Genomic DNA, 16,340 nt, shown 5'->3' with positions numbered 1-16,340 from the left:
GGAAAACCCCTGGAATAATATCTGAATGGAAGCACATTACCAGGTGCCATGTTGGATCAACTTTTACTGTTTAAACTTACCTCTTAACAAAGTCTCTACTGCATTATCAAAGTTCCCGATTCTGGTTTTACAGAGAAATGTGTGAGGGCTTGCTCTTTAAGACTAAAGATGTTACTTTGCTTCAATGGTTTATTTTACCCATAACCATGTACAAATAAACAAAACCTTTACAGCTTTGTATGGTCACACATTTAGCATTCATTGGTCCATAAGCACTCCTCACGGCGACATGAAAACACTGTAATAAGACAACCGACATTGATTCCTAGCGTCGGCGTCTCAACGTTGCACTGACGTCACAAATGTACCATCCATTCTAACAGTTTCATTGCAAATCAAAAATAGTCACATGCAATGATTGAAAAAAATTACATTACCTCATGTCACATAGAAAGTAAGCGAAAAAAGTTCCATCATTTAGAAATAAGTACTCTTCAGAGATTTGTCTCTTCTCTTTTTTTTTTTTTTTTTTTAAGTCCTAGACATTCTTTCAACAGCGTTGTTGGTCTCATTTGGGTTTGTAAACATTAGTTACAGTAACTCGCTTCATTCACCTGACTGGCTGCGTAGCGTCAATCAATACTATCAATCAACTGATCGAGAGGGGTTAGTCAGTAGTCAATCAAAGGAATTTTCTGGTGGAAGGACATGATCGTCTTTGGGCTCAGTTTTTGGGGGCGACAGGACACCAGTGAGAGAGCGGAGAACAGACTAAACAGTAGATTCATATTATTATTATAAGACACCCTGAGAATCACAACTACCACTCTTCATCCCTCATCTACCCTCTCTCTTCCTCTACCTCTTCTTCTAAAGGAACGATCATTGTCAGGTGGGCGTGGCCTCGACGGTGGTGGAGGAAGATGGTTGGTTGGTAGGTTGTTTTTTTTTTTTTTTTTGTGGGCGGAAGCCGGGTTGCCATGCAACAGGCTCCTCGGTGGTTGGCATGGAGACAGGTTAAGGTGGAATCTGACCTGGTAAGGTAGTATGCAGCACGTACAGTAGTATGAAGAGCTTAATGTAATAAACAGCTCTGGAGAGAAATACACACATTTCAACCAAGTGCATCTTATGAAGATTAAAGGGTCATTCCATCCAAACATTATTTCTAACTTGGCAGATAAGATCGGCTTTAAATCTTTCTTTAAGATTTCTGTCACCAACCCCAAAGAAGGAACTTTTTTTTTGGTGCACTAAACGTTTTCATTGGACCCACGTTCTGCAGTAAAAATAGTCCAAATAAAAAACGGTTGTCATTGAGGTAACTGTTTGAGAAAAAAATATTTTTAAATGTTAATTTTTAGTGCATCATGAACTAAATACCATTCAACTCCATTGCATTGGGGTTGGAGTCAGAAATTTAAAAATCTCAAAACATCAACGAACAAAAACACTTTTAGTTTTGGGTGAAGTGACCCTTTACAAGTCAAACACCTTGAGGTATACTTAAGAAGCACTTTGTTCCATCTTCAAACTGATGAAACATTTATAAAAACAAAAACCAAGCGATCGTCCCGTTGGAACACCTGAATGTGTATTTCTCCTCAGAGCTGCATGTAACAGTAGAGTGTGACAGTAGTATGTTATCGATGGAGAACATCACATGGGGCTGACGTGGTGTGCAGCAGAGGATGGCGCAGGGGGGAGGCGGTAGTGGTGGACAGTGATTGGTTGATTTGGTTGGTCAGGTGACTGAAGGGGGGGTTATGGACAGTCGAGTTGAGTCAGATCACATGATGAGGGTTTGCAGCTATAACGTCAGGAGGTTCCATCAGGAAGTATGGAAGCCTGACAGGTTTTAGCTTTTGGTGGACACTAGACAGAACACCCACCCTGACCCCCACCCTCACAGACACACACACACACACACACACACACACACACACACACACACACAAACAGTCTCACACACTCATGACAGACACACATTTAGCACGTTTTGCATAGACACAAACAAATAAACACACAGATTTGTTAACTCACACTCACATGCACATTCATGACAAACAAACACACATCTGCTCCAACATTTCACACAGACCCACATACACACTCCATGACTCACACACACTCAAACACACACACACTCCCACCCCCAGACTTGCGATGTGTTACTGTGATGATGCAGAGTGTGGTGGAAGGTGAAGAATAAGACAACGGAAGACAGGTGATGCTAAAATGAACATTTATAATGACTGCTGTTGCTGTCGCAAAATAAGAATCCTTAAAAAAAGACCTCATATATATTAGCACTAGATTGCCCACTTCACTGGTAATCCACAAGTCAAGAAACACAACTCACTAGGTTTTTTTTCTCTTTACAAACACAATGCTACAATTACATTAAATATTCAAATACTCTTTAAGTCAGTTAATGAATGTTGTTAAAAGCAACCACTAAAATACTAAAAAATAAAAACAAAACAATACTAATATTAATTCACCTTTTTCCAGTCGTTCCCTTTTTTCTTGTTGCGTTGTTATTTATTAATAGTATAATAATAATAATAGTCTGAGAAATAAATAGCTCATGTGGTGTTCTCAGGGCGATGGGGCAGGCAGCATAAATCAAGAGTGGAGCTCAGAGCAATGTGGTGAAATGGTGGAAGTCGAATCTCACGGTAATACTTTCAAAATGTCTCGGATGTACAGGCCATATATGAGATATGTCACAAGTTTGGGTTCTGCAGTCGGACGGGATTGTTTGAGCGTCCCCTGCAGAGGTTAGTCGTCTCTAAACTATCATGTCATGTGATGTAAACTAGGACTGTATTGCACAAAAGTTAGCAGCTCAGCGTCCTCATTTTGTAGCCCGGGAGGAGCTTTTGTATTCTTTTTTTTTTTTTTTTTTTTTTTTTTAAAGAAATCAGTTCACCTCCCTGGGTTTATTTTTTTCCAACCTGGAGGAGCCGAGTCGAGCCGTTTTCCACGATGATATGTATCTAACACGACCAAGCAATTTCAATAACTATGGCTGATGATAAAAGATACTAGCGCCACTACAACTCACGGCTAGGAAAACATCAACAAATGTACAAAAACAAGCCTACGTTGAGAATGGCTCGGACTACTTCTCAAGGTTAGAATTATTACTCGATGAGCACAGGTTTCTAAAGAGTTGCTAGGCAACCAGGAAGCTAAACAGCGAATACAGTAGGTAAATCAACACTAATAACAACAGCACAGGTTAACACAGTAGAACTAGCATAGCCGATTATACAGGCAGACCTAACTATCGGATACAGAGGATGAAGAGTGATGGTCCACGCGTCCACTAGTACCTCTTTATGCTGCCGGCCCCTTTCTGCTCAACACTTCTCTCTTTACAGCTCGGCAAAAAATCTGACAAGAATATTTACAATGAGAGAGAACAAAAATGAAATTGTGGAGAAACAGTTGCTTAGTGTTTTTTTCTTTTTTTTGTTTGTCTGCATTTCTTTTTTTGGATGTTTTTTTTTTTTTTTCCTTTCATGTTTTTTTTTTTTGTTCTTTTTTCCGACTTATATCTCAGAGAATTGTCCCCAATGATGAGCAACAAACAAACAAACAAAAAAATCCAATCATATCAGCTAGCATTGCACAGTCTCAGAGAGGGTTTTTTGGGGGATGGAATGAGAGTTATCGTCCAAACAGTTGGATGAACACAGAAGGGGGGTATAGGAGGAGGAGGAGGAAGAAGGTCAATAAAAGTTCATGAGGGGGGTGAAAGTTCAAAAAAGTTCAAGAAGACAGAGGATGGCTGCGCAGCTGACGGTGCGTAAAACACTCCCCACACCACCGCGCAGGGGCGGTGCGTGTGTCGGCGTGCGTGGTTTGGATGTTAAACGACAACAAAAAAAATCATCATTAGAAAATGGAGTTTTTGAATCTTTCCCATCGAGAAAAATCAAATGGAGCGAGAGCGAGAGAGGGAGGGAGGGATAGAGAGAGAGAAAGGGGTGAGGGGTAGAAAGAGGGGGGGAGGTGAGGAGAGTGAAAGGTGCCCCCAACACTATGGCACACAATCAATGAAGTCCCACAGGCTGAAGAGATGACAGATTAGGAAAGCAGCTGGCATGAGCGGTGGGGCTTTTTTTAGGTAGGTTGAGAGGCAGGACAGTAGGTAGGTAGCCAACCTGCAGAAGGGTTAATCCTTGTCGGGTTTAGCTCTGTGGGGGGTGGTGAGGAGGAGGAGGAGGAGTGGTGGTGGTGGGGGGCAAGGTGCTGTTCAAGTTGAGGCGTCATGAGCGACATCATGTTATGAGGGCGGAGCATGCTGGCTTCATGGGTGCTTCCAGGATGGATGTCCGACACACAAGAACAACTCAAAGAAACGCTTGGAATGGTAGTTGTTGTTGTTGTTGTTGTCTTTTTTTTTGTTTGTTTTTGTTATTTCCTCTCTGTTCTATTTTGGCACTCGAGAGAGAGAAGAGACTCGTGGGAGGTGGAGGAGGAAAGTGTGTGTATGTTTTGGGCGAAGAGGAGGAGTGGGCAGTGAAAGTGCAAAAAAGAGGGCATGGAAGAGTGTGTGTGTGTGTGTGTGTGTGTGTGTGTGTGTGGGAGGGGTAAACAGGCTACACACAGAAATGGCATTTAGTTAAAACTGGTCTATAGGTTAGACAGAGCATACAGTACAAATCAAAAACCAGGAAAAAAAAAAAACCAACAGAGAACGAGAAGAAGGAACAGAAAAACAGTGATATGACAAATGCAGTCTACACTTGCTGGTGCTTCGATGGGGCCCGAGTTGGGGGGGGAGGAAGGGGTGGTTGAAAAAGGGAGGGGGGAGAGAGGGGTCCCATAAAATGTCGTAGAGGTGGGGAGGGTCAGTGGTGGGTGTGGGTGAGAGTGGGTTTGTGGAGGTGGCGGTGGAAAAGGGGGGAGGGGACTATGTCAAAGAGAGCCACACCCACTGAGAAGCAATGAGGTCACCTGGTGAGAGTTAAGTTTGCATTCCTCTACACATCACAACAATTCAAAAAAAATAAAAAGGAGAGAAGAAGAAAACATGGCTAGCCAGCTACGTGTCAGCACAGACAGCACGAGCAAGAAGCGACCTGAAGCAGACAGAAAGAGAGAGAGAGAGAGCGAGAGAGAAAGAGAGAGGAGCATGCACATTGAAATACACCGCTGAGGAAACACCTACAGTAAGGCTACACATCTACAGTAGTCTCGCACACTGACCCCCCCTCAGCTCGGCCTGCCGTGCACAGTAACAGCAGGACGTTTAGTGCAAACATGTCGGGAGGAGCAGAGAATTTTGTTTTTTGTTCTTTTTGGGGAGTTTTTTTTTTTTTTTAAGGAAGTGGGTCGTTTCCTATGGCAACTTGTGTCAGGATACAAAACATGACCACACTTTAAAAAAAAATTACTGAGCTTGCATTAAAAAGGACGGAGGTGGACATGCTTTGGCAATTTTTTTAAAACTTTTTTTTCCTTTGACACTGAAGCCAATAAAGCATCGAATTAAATCAAATATAAAAAGAGAGAGAGAGCGTGGAATCAGGATTCAAAACATTACCGCCTTGAAAAAAAAACACACACTGGCAATTTGGCTGTTGTTTCTCTCCCCGAGATCAGAGCTTTGGATTGCATATCAGCGGAGTGAAAACACAATCTGTCCCAAATTCTGCAGCGAGGCGCCTGAGGGAGACCCAGACAGACTTGTGTGTGTGTGTGTGTGTGTGTGTGTGTGTGTGTTTAAGGGGGGGGGGAATAGAAGGTGAAGGAAGGGGAGTTTATCTTCCCTCTTTCTCACTCCCTTTGCCGAAACAGAGCGGACGGGGCCAGAGATGCTCCGTGTTATATTTGAGGTCAATAAGGTGCATATCAAGGACAGGACAGGCCAGAGCTGTGAGTGTGTGTGTGTGTGTGTGTGTGTGTGGGGGGGGGGGTCAAAGGACAGAAAACAGAGTTCAACTCAGAGCTCGAGACAGCGCATCGAGGGTTAGTAATGTTAGAATACAAAAAACACAGGAAAAACACAGGAAAGCCTCTACTGCACGTCATGGTCAGAGGAGTGATATGCAAACTTATGCAGAGGTGAGTACATTCATGGACAATCTCAGTCTTCATTTGAAATCCTGATTATTTTTTTGTTTCTCTAAAGTTTGGCAGCAACTGAGAACGTTTTGGTACAAGCTCGCTCAGCAAGTAGCAAAAATATTACGAGGGTTTGTTCGAGAGGTTTTTTTTTTTATCCTTTAGAGGACGGTGAGACAAGTCAAAAAGACAAAATACTTATTCTGTTGTGAAGTCGAAAAACATTTTGTTCACCAGGACTCAGCGCGGTCGCATCGAGAGAAAACAACAAACATTTGAACGCGTGTTAAAACAATATCAAAATGCTCGACCCCTTATCGGCATGCAAAGATTCTGTCTCCGGAAAAAATGAATGCCACACACTTGAATGCCTAATTTTTTTTTTTTGTCGCTTCTTTTTTGTTTCTTTGCTTTTTTCCTGTTTTTTTTTTTTGTTGTTGTTCACGCTTCACTTTGATATCATGCAATATAGACGTGCAAAAAAGATAACATCTATTTCCACAAAATACATTTTCATTCTAACTATAAAAGGCTGTATTTAAGAATGCTATCAAGTCACATTTTGAAGCATCATGATGCCGACCTATGACTATATTGATTTGTCTAGCCCCAGAGTCATAGTGCTGTTGCATTCTGGGACGTGTAGTTCCCAGAGGCCTGGCTAACACTCGGCTAACATGGCGGGCCCCCTCGTCGCGTGGCAGGAACAGAGAGGGCTGAAACTAACTGCAGTACTGAGGCGACTCCAGCGTTACTTTGAATAAACCGTCATGTGGTTAATCCCTTCATATGTCAATGATAAATATGCTTCATTTGGCACTTTTCACATTTTCTTAATATAAAAGTATGTCTCCTCTTATCTAATGTGGTGGAAAACAACACATTTAAAGACCTATTTTGGCACAGGTTTAACTTCAGGTTAGAATGACACTATTATCAACTTATCTTCAGCTTATCACTGAGCGTGTATTACACTGCCACTTCAGCTAAAGGACAGGTTTCGATATGTTTTTAACCTTGTATTTTTAGTACATCAGTTATTATTCAATAGCAGCATCTTCCACAAATGAAAAAAAAAAACTTGACCTGTGTAAACCTATTCAACATCTACAGGTAAGTCCAAAAAGCTCCTACGGCAGACGGAGGATTAAAGACAGGACAAGACGACATGCCACTACATGTATTGCTTCCAGTACGAGTCACATTTTTTTATCTCAAGCCCCTTAACAGTACGTTAACTAGAGAGATTGGCTGTTTTTAAAAAGACAAACCAGGAAATATCGAACTTAAGTTTTGATTCATGAGATGAAGTAACTGTCCCGTATCCGTCAACTCAGCTGAGAACTAGAACAGGGATTTCAATGCAGTTATTCCATCGTACATGTACTGTGCTGCACACCAGGAAGTTACCTACTCGAAGCTCTTCAGGAAAATTTGGCAACAAACTGAACCTGCTCTTAAAAATAATAATCTGCACCTTATGGCTTTTCAAGAAGATGCAAAGCAGGCCGGCCCTGAAGGATAATAACGTAACAAAAGCTTAGAATGTAAAAATAATTATTTCCAAAATCATTTTAACTAATTGAACATTGGTTCAACCATTAAAAATATTAGAAAATATTGAGAAATGCTGGTTATAAGTTCAAAGAACAGTCCTATAAATTCCTTGGTTGTCTGACCAACAGTGAGAACAAACACGTTTTCAATTTACACTGATGAAAGAGGTGTAAATGCAAGCAAATCCTCAGCATCTTTTCCCCCTCTATAAATGATAAATAAAGCCGTAGAATAAAAACCCTGCTTACAGCACAGTACAGCCCCACAGTGGAACAAAAGCACACTTTCTTCCTCTGCTCTTTTGAGGTTTTCTGCCTCTAAATATCAAACAAAGCTCCAGTCAGTCCCCATCAACGCTAAAATATTCCCTCATGATATGTGTATGTTTTTATGTCTGTGCAGCAAGGTATTCCAAATCAATGTTACAGACAGATTAAGAGTGTTTTGTGCCCTGCGGCCTCAGCTACGACTTCCTCTGTAGACGTGGTCGAAATTCTTGCGTCAGGGGCGTCTCCGAGCCAAAAGAGAACCGAGACTCGATCTGTGGCGTTTGTCAGGGGGCAAGCAGCAGACATGCATTGATCGTAAACACCAGACATAGTCACCCATGGAGCGATGTGGTAGGAGGAGAGGGGGGGTGTCAGGATGGGAGTGCACTGGAGGACGGGTGGGAGGGAGGGTGAGGAGAGTGTGGATGGTGTTAGATGGGAGTAAAGAAGCCTCCTTACCAAGCTGTGGAGATAAACCCTCACTGGCGCTCCAACTCAGAGTGACACATTCAGAGGACTTTGGGGTCGGATTGGTTTCAAAAGAATCTTAAGTTGATGTTTTTCTTTTTTAAATCTTAGAGGAGTTTCCTCCCCTCACGAGGCTGCTTAGGTCAATAAATCAAATGCTCCCCCTCCACATTTTTTGTCATTTTACATTCATCACACTTGGTCTCCTGTTGGAGTTTGTGTCCAGGATTTTGCTCGTTGGATGTACAGTACATTATCAATTTTATGAAAAAGACACAGCTGCAATAGAAAATTGAAATTTAGAATTTGTTCCAGTCTCTTTTAATCTGCTTCTGGACACCTAACACTCCCCCAACATCCCACCCTCTCATTACACAACACTTTATCAGGACCACAGGACAGAAGACTCTAATGATCTCAAACTCTTGACCTCATTGATTGATCTTCTTCATCGACCTACTCTCCTTCAGTATTCACACATGATACGTCAATTTTCCCGTGAAGTTCTTCATATGCATTCGACATATATTTCATATATGTGTGTGGTTTTTTTTGTTTTTTTTTATCCCTGCCATACAAAAGCCGTCCAATAACTACAGCTCACGTCCCTGACCTCACAGGCCGAGAGAGCCGCTCCCTCGCTTCACAGTGCATTAAGACAAAATTCAGTGTACTCCGATTGTAAAAAACAAAACACCAAACAAACAAAAAAATAAACAACAAAAGAAACATCTTCAGCAGCCTCCTGGGTCTACAGTGGGCAGTGAACCTGTTGCCATGGGAGACCTGCAGCTTGCCGGAGGCAGAAACGAGCTCATCTCTCTGGATGTATGTTTTGAAATCTCTCCTGTCTGCCCTTTACCTGATCGGCAGGCGGACGGATGCTTGATAAGGGCAAAGATCAGTGATGATATTCGTCTCCCTGACTGATATGCACGCTGCCTGAAAACAGCAAAATCTACGAGCGAGGATTGCAGATTTAGCAGTGCACACGGGGCCAACAATGTTCCCTCGTCAAGTTTCAGTGTTTCCTCTGACTCAATGTTTGCATTTCTCAGTAGTACGTAGTGAGTCTTAAGTGCTCTAACTTGATCTCGTCTGTGGTTCATCTTAGGGTTTGGAGACCACAGGCTGTAGCAGTTCATCTGAGAACGAGTCTCAGCTCAACTCAATTATTCATTTTTTGTAACAATTTGACATTGTAGGCAAACTGTAGCAGGGCATTTCACTACAGATATAGAACAGCAGGGATATTTGCAGCATTAGCTCGGTTAGCTTAGCATGATAACAGGAGGTTTCAGGTTAATATAGCTGCTAAAACGCTGCACAGCAGCCTGTGTTGTGAGTGGTTTCAAGATATGTTCTTGCTAAAAATCGAGGTCTCACTGCAGTCTGCATCATAGATATGGAGAATTCCCTTTTCTAGCACCAAACATGGCATTATAGTGTGTTAAAGTGTGTACATGTGTGTGTGCATGTGTGTGTTCGTGTTCCCTGGTCTGCTCTCGGACTGGATATATAGAAGGTGATCCTTCACTCTAATGACCTTAATGCCTGGGGCGGCTTTCTTACTGGACTTAAATAAGACATATATTACACTATGTGACATTACTATTCATCTTCAATCCACTTAAATTAAAAACAAAAAGGTTTAAATCAAAAAATAGTCTCATTTACATTCATGTCAACCTGAATTCACAGATAAAAAAAAGAAATAACTGAGCTTTTTATGGGTGAACTCATTAATAAATAATGACGATGGTGATGATTCCTATCGTAATAATCAGGACAAAATCATTAACAGAATTATCACAGCAGATGCAGAGAATGCCACAGATCCTGTGTGTTTGCCGCAGCTTGCACAGTATCACTCTCGTCGTTTTCTAGGTTTCGCACTACGTGAGGTCATCAGCGTGCGCTGGGGCCGTCTATCTCAAACACTAGAGCTGCGTATGGGGAGGGGGGCGGGGGGGGGGGGGGGCACTACGTGTCATTACACCCCCTGCGGCGCTGCACTGCTTGTGGGATACATCATGGGGGTATAATGGGGGTGGAGATTGGGTGTGCTTGTGTGTGCAAATGAAGGAACGCCCAACTGATTCTCTCCCCCCAACACCCCTCCCCTCGTTCACCTCACCCTCCCTCCCCCAAATAGAGGGGAGGAGGGGGGAGATGAGATCATAGGTGAGGGGAGAGTGTTAGAGTGGTCGAGGGAAGTCGGGGACGTTCCTTCTCTTCACACACCGGGCTGAAGTTTGCAGTCTTGCTCATTATAAAACCTTATAAATGGGGTTGGGGGGGGGGTGGGGGGCAAGTAGTGACGAGGGCTTTGGGGGGGGAGGTGGGGCGAGGGGGCTGAGGGGCAAATCAAATCTAGAAGAAAAACAAAAACCCTGCAGGAGGGTGGTGAGTGTGGGCTTCAGGGGGAGGGAGGGGTAAGGGTTTGCTTCCATAAGGAAGGGATTTTGGATAAGGGGGGGTGGGGGGGTGGAGGATTGTACCTGGTAGAACCCTCCTCCCCTCCCCCTCCGTGCCCATGCCCCTCCCTCACTCCCCTCACTTCCTGTAGCCTCTCAGGCAGTCGGCCTGTCTACATGGCATTCAGCTTTGTCCACACAATACACAAACAAACAGACAGCTTAATTTACTAAACAAAACAAAAACAATAAACAAAACAATAAAAAATCCCAAAAGGTCAAGACGTTAAGTAATAAAACCTTATTTACATGTTACACATTTTTTTCTTGGTTTTTCAGCGTGACAACTCGCTCCTCTCCCTCCTCGTCTTCTCAGCACATTTTTGCTCCGCGTCAAAAAACTTTTTTTTTTAATAAAGAATACTGAAAACACGCAGAAGAAAACGGCGCGGACGATTTCCTTCTGACATTCTCGCTCTCCTCTCCTTTTTCCATTCTCACTCTCAATTTTTTTATACTCCTCCCCCGAGCCCCCACTCTTTTTTTTTTTTTCCTCTTTTCCTCCTCGTTTCTCATTGGCTGTCAGGTTTAGCCCACCTTCTGTGGGTTGGTGGCGCGTACCCCCTGCTCGTAGGTGATTCGCTGGCTGATCAGGTACTGTGCGGCCTGCGTGGCGGCCTGGGAACCTGTGATGGTCACCTTCCTGTTCCGGGTTCCGGGGATGAACTCGCCTTTCTTGGAGATCTGGATCCTGGCGCCAGTCAGCTCCTGGTACTCCACTAGCGTCTTCCCTCCTTTCCCCAAGATGGCTCCCACCAGGTTTTCTGGCACGGCGATCTCGACCACTTCCTTCGCTCCTTCTCCGAGCTTCTCTGTAGCGAGTAGAGATGACGCCACCAGTGGCGACGCGGCGCTCAAGTAGCCGTTGGTCGCCCCTGTAGCTGCAGCCAGAGACCCCAGGGAGAAACCTCCGAGAGTGGCCGGGTGAGCTGCGCTGGTGGATGCATCGCTAGCGTAGGATGCTAACAAATTAGCTGCGGCTGCTGCTGCTGGGTTAGCATTAGCTGCTACAGCGGCTAACACGCCTGAGGCTGCGGCGGGATTTAGGCCCAGGCCCAGGGAGTTGGTGTTGTAGCCGTAGCTGGCCAGAGTGTTGAGTGCGGAGGTGATTGCGAGCAGATCATTGCCTGAGAGGCTGGACATGGTGGTCGGGAACGCGCCGACGCCCGCCAAGCTGGCCTGGCCCAGAAGAGAGGAAGCCGTGGCTGCTGCAGCGGCTGCCGCGGCCGGCATGACCTCTGTGGAGTTGGCGTAAGGAGAACCGGTGGGGTTGGAGTTGGCGACGGGCCCGGTGATGTTGGAGTAGGAGATGTTGAGGCAGGAGGAGCTCTGAGGATCCTCTTGAATCTTCTGGACGATGATCTCCACGGCTTTGCGGTTCTGCTCGGGCTCCCCGCTGATAGTGACGACTCGCTCCTGCAGGTTGATGCCCTCGGGCTTCTGGGATAGCTGGACCCACGCCCCAGACTGCTCCATCACTGCTTTGACTGTAGCTCCGCCTTTACCGATGATCAGCCCCGCCGTACTGTTTGGGACGATCAGCTTGGCCTGTTTGGAAGGAGCAGAGAAAAATCACAGGTTAATCTTCTGAAACAGATTCATTTTGTTATTATAGCACAGATGCTTCAGCTGGATTTTTAAGTATAAGCATCATCTGTGCATCACTTGAACGTTCCTAACCAGGGAAATTGAAGTAAAGGGTTTCCTTTTGATTCAGCTGAACTCTTGGGTTTAGAAGATGTGGGCAAAGAATCAGAGGCAGGATGAAGCAAAGTGAACTTTCTGCGGCATATGTTCAAAAGAGAGTCAGAAAGAGACAATGTCACACCTGTGATTTAGTGATTAATCATGCATGACAAACCAGCCCTCCTGAATTCAAATTACGCAGCGAAGTGAGAAAAATGAAGGACAGTTATGCGATGAAGATCAGAGATGAAAAATCTTTCTTTTGTCATGCAAAACTCTGTAAATCGGAGCCCACATTGCTCAGCTCAGAGCAGACGTTAAAGGCAAGGTCGGTGTGAAAAGGACTTTGTCGGGGCGTTGCTTTCAGAGGCGTCCTCGAGAAGGACGGAGACTAAAAGCGCCAAAGAAAAGACGAGAGAGAGAACCATGTCTGAATACAGAGTTGTTGATGTGTCTGTGTGTGTGTGTGTGTGTGTCAGCCGTGTAGGAGAAAGATCAGGGATATATATATATGAAGTATAAGTTATCACACAATGATAGCACCTTCAACAGCTCAAACTGAACCTTACTCAAAAGTTTTGTCTCCATGTTTTTGGTTCATAATAAAAAGAAAAGCGATGAAGTGCGAGTTGTCGAGGAGACGAAAAGGTAGAGAGGTAAACAGAGTGGGAGGAGAGAGAGAGGGAGAGAGGGAGAGAGAGAGAGGGAGAGAGGGAGAGAGAGAGAGAGGAAGAGAGGGAGAGAGAGAGAGAGAGAGAGAGAGAGGGAGAGAGAGAAAGAGAGAGGGAGAGAGGGAGAGAAAGAGAGAGAGAGAGAGGGATAGAGGGAGGAATTGTAAAGAGGCTACTTGTGTGAAAAAAATAACATTGACTCCCAGGGGTCAGCGTTGCCATGGAAACACAGCTCCAGCATTCAAAGGGTAGTGAAAGAGAGTGAGGCAATGACACACACACACACACACACACACACACACACACACACACACACACACACACACACACACACACACACACACACACACAGAGCAGTACATTGTATTTCACAGTTTTGCATCAACACAGTATGAATCATTATTCTTGCTGTTGTTCATGATATTAATTTTTTTTAAATATTTTGTATTACACGTTTCTCTCATCAGCTGATGATCGGACTCGATGGACTCTGGTTGATTACTTTCATCGTATTGGAGAATTGATCTGCAGCACGCCACGCTGCTTCTCTGCAGGAGACCATTAACCTCATATGATTCTAATGCAGCAACTTCTCCCAGCATGCAGTTTGAGTGAAACTAATGTTTTTTTCTATAATCGATGACCTATTGTGTCTAAAAGTTATTGTGAACATTTCAAAATGCCCACTACCCATTAAAAAGAGGAAAGGCTTCAAGAGGAAATATGTATTGTCTTCTGAATTAAAAAGAATATATATATAGAATATATACATATATATATATATATATATATATTTATTTAATAGATAGATTACAAAACACTCTCTGCTCTCTGGCTACATTTTAAACGATACTTTCAATGAAATGTGGCTTTTGTAGCAAACAGTGATTTGTTCATTACAAATATAAAACATATTCACACAACACCAGACTCTGCAGGTTTGCCTGTAAACACACTCAACTTCTATATGTCCTCCTTCTATACGATGAAAGCACACATGATGTCTGACGGTCTGACCTGAGGTCTACATGATCCTGATGTTCACAGGGTTCACTGTAGCTCTGGAGCGGCGCGTCACGCCCTGCTGCAGCTCTGAGCTCCCCGCACAAAGAAAAGCTTCTGAAGGCAAAGAAACCAAGAGGAAGACGCGATGGGAAAAAAACATCTGCTGCAGATTTTTGCAACAAAAATCTGTTACTTTGCTTTTGCTACCAAATTATGCAAAGTGTTCTTTCAATGTCACAAACAAGAAAACGACTGCTCGAGATTTTAATCGACTTCTCTTTGCACATTAGCCCCCGAGAAAATGAATTTGTGTCTTTACAAGTGCAGCACTCTCCCCTCTTAGCATTGATCCCAAACCTCTGCAGAGCAACTTCCACCACTGCTCTCCGCTGAATGTGGAGAATTCATCCACAGAGCAGAAAAGATAAAAAGAGAGTGTGGGCTGAAGACAGAGGAGGTATAGACGGAGATCAAAGACGTGGCCTTGATGAAGAAAGGAGGACGATTAAGTGAAAGAGACGGAGACCTGGGGGGAGGGGCCGATCGATTCGACAAACAGAGAGAAGAGGATGAGCGGCGCTATTTTTTGGAGTGCCCGTTTGTCCATGTAGAGGGAAATCAAGAAAAGGGACAGAAAGAGAAAGTGAAATAAAAAAAAAGTCAAAAGAGAGAGAGAGGGATAAATTCAACCTACAATATTCAACTGAAAAGGACATTCCAATTTCCTCCCCTCCCTCCCCTCCTTGTGTTTGCTGCGGTTTTAAGATGAACATTCGCGCGGCGTGATCCTCGATGCAGCGATTTTGTTGCCACGACCACATTCCCCGGCTCGCTCTCTGCACCGCGGCTTTCTGAGAGGCAGGAAGATGAATTTACATAGAAATAGAAAAATTAGCGAGAGGCGTGCAGGAGGGAGCCGAGAACACGAGCGACTTCAAACCCTGCAGACGGCGTTCAAACGCTCTCTTCTCTTCTGCTATAGGAGTGGAATATTAGAGAAGTGTTTGCTTTGTGAGGCGTCTCTGTGGGTTTAACAGGTGTGATTCCTTTCCTTTTGTTCATTCAGCTTTTTTCTCTCTCTCTCTCGGGAAGTTTGGAGTCCGCTCTTATTGATTGGTGTTGTTATACTGTGAGGTAGTAAACACGGCGAGGCTCCTTCAACACGTCTGTTTTACGTCCCGCTGCTATCAGAGCCTCCTCAACAATCTGCTGCCCCGGTTGCCGATTCATGAGAGGAGCAAAGTGCTAACAAAGTGTGAACGCTGCGAGCAGAGGCTCTACTTCCTGTTCTGCTCTGAGGCTCCTCAGCCAAGTCACCTTAATGAGAAAGTTTAGAAAGAAATTGGATGTTTGCCTCGTCCTGATTTCAGGAACTGACTGTTTCTCTGTCCCCTTACACCTTCAATAAATATAATTCTAATATCTAATAATATCTAATATATCTAATATAAATATAACTGTAATTCATTAAGTCATATTCTACTAAACCATAAACACAATGTGGTCACTATTTCAACACCTCTCACAAAGCACACTCTAATATCATATCACTGCAATACACATTTTAAACAAGGCTAAATAAGCAATGTTTTTTTTAATTCTGTGCACATGTGTTTTTACCTATTTAGGGTACTTTTAGCTATTTATGACCTAATGTGAGTGTCCGTGTGAATGCTTGCATGTTTTCATGTTGAGCCTCAACAAAAGGTAATTTAATGTCACAATGTGATAGACAATAAAGTTTTTTGAATCTTGAATCTTGAATCATATTTCTGCACACTTTTTTTTTTTTTAAGATTTATTTTTGGGCTTTTTGTGCCTTTATTTGAGCGATAGGAAAGTGGACAGAGTCAGAAATGGTGGACGGAGAGCGTGGGGAGGAGCCACAGGTCAGATTTGAACCTCGGCCGCCCACCTTGGAAGACAGATTCCATACATGGGACACGCGCGCACTAACCACTGCGCCACCCTGCACACTTCTTAACATGCATCATTTTAATGACTGGAAAGCTTTATTATAATCGACACAAAACGTGACAATGTTGACTCGAGGCCAGCTGTGGAGGGGAAACATGGCCGAGCGTTTGATGCATATACAAGGACTTATAAACAGAACTATGTGCACA

General features: G+C 43.8%; 1 protein-coding gene across 4 annotated transcripts in view; it reads right to left on the bottom strand.

Moving 5' to 3' along the window:
- Positions 1-939: 939 nt before the first annotated feature.
- The window catches only part of nova2 (NOVA alternative splicing regulator 2), an 85,465-nt gene continuing 70,064 nt past the window's right edge, over positions 940-16,340 (bottom strand). For all 4 annotated transcript variants that reach the window (XM_065960045.1, XM_065960046.1, XM_020653489.3 and 1 more), the window contains one exon: positions 940-12,400. In XM_065960045.1, the coding sequence (XP_065816117.1) occupies positions 11,381-12,400 (1,020 nt within the window). In that variant the 3' untranslated portion in view covers positions 940-11,380. The remainder of the gene's footprint in view (positions 12,401-16,340) is intronic.

The sequence above is a fragment of the Labrus bergylta genome, chromosome 11 (assembly GCF_963930695.1).
Source record: "Labrus bergylta chromosome 11, fLabBer1.1, whole genome shotgun sequence".
In the NCBI taxonomy this organism is placed as follows: domain Eukaryota; kingdom Metazoa; phylum Chordata; class Actinopteri; order Labriformes; family Labridae; genus Labrus; species Labrus bergylta.
Note: the sequence above shows the minus strand (reverse complement) of the source record. Positions and strands in the feature narration are given on the sequence as shown.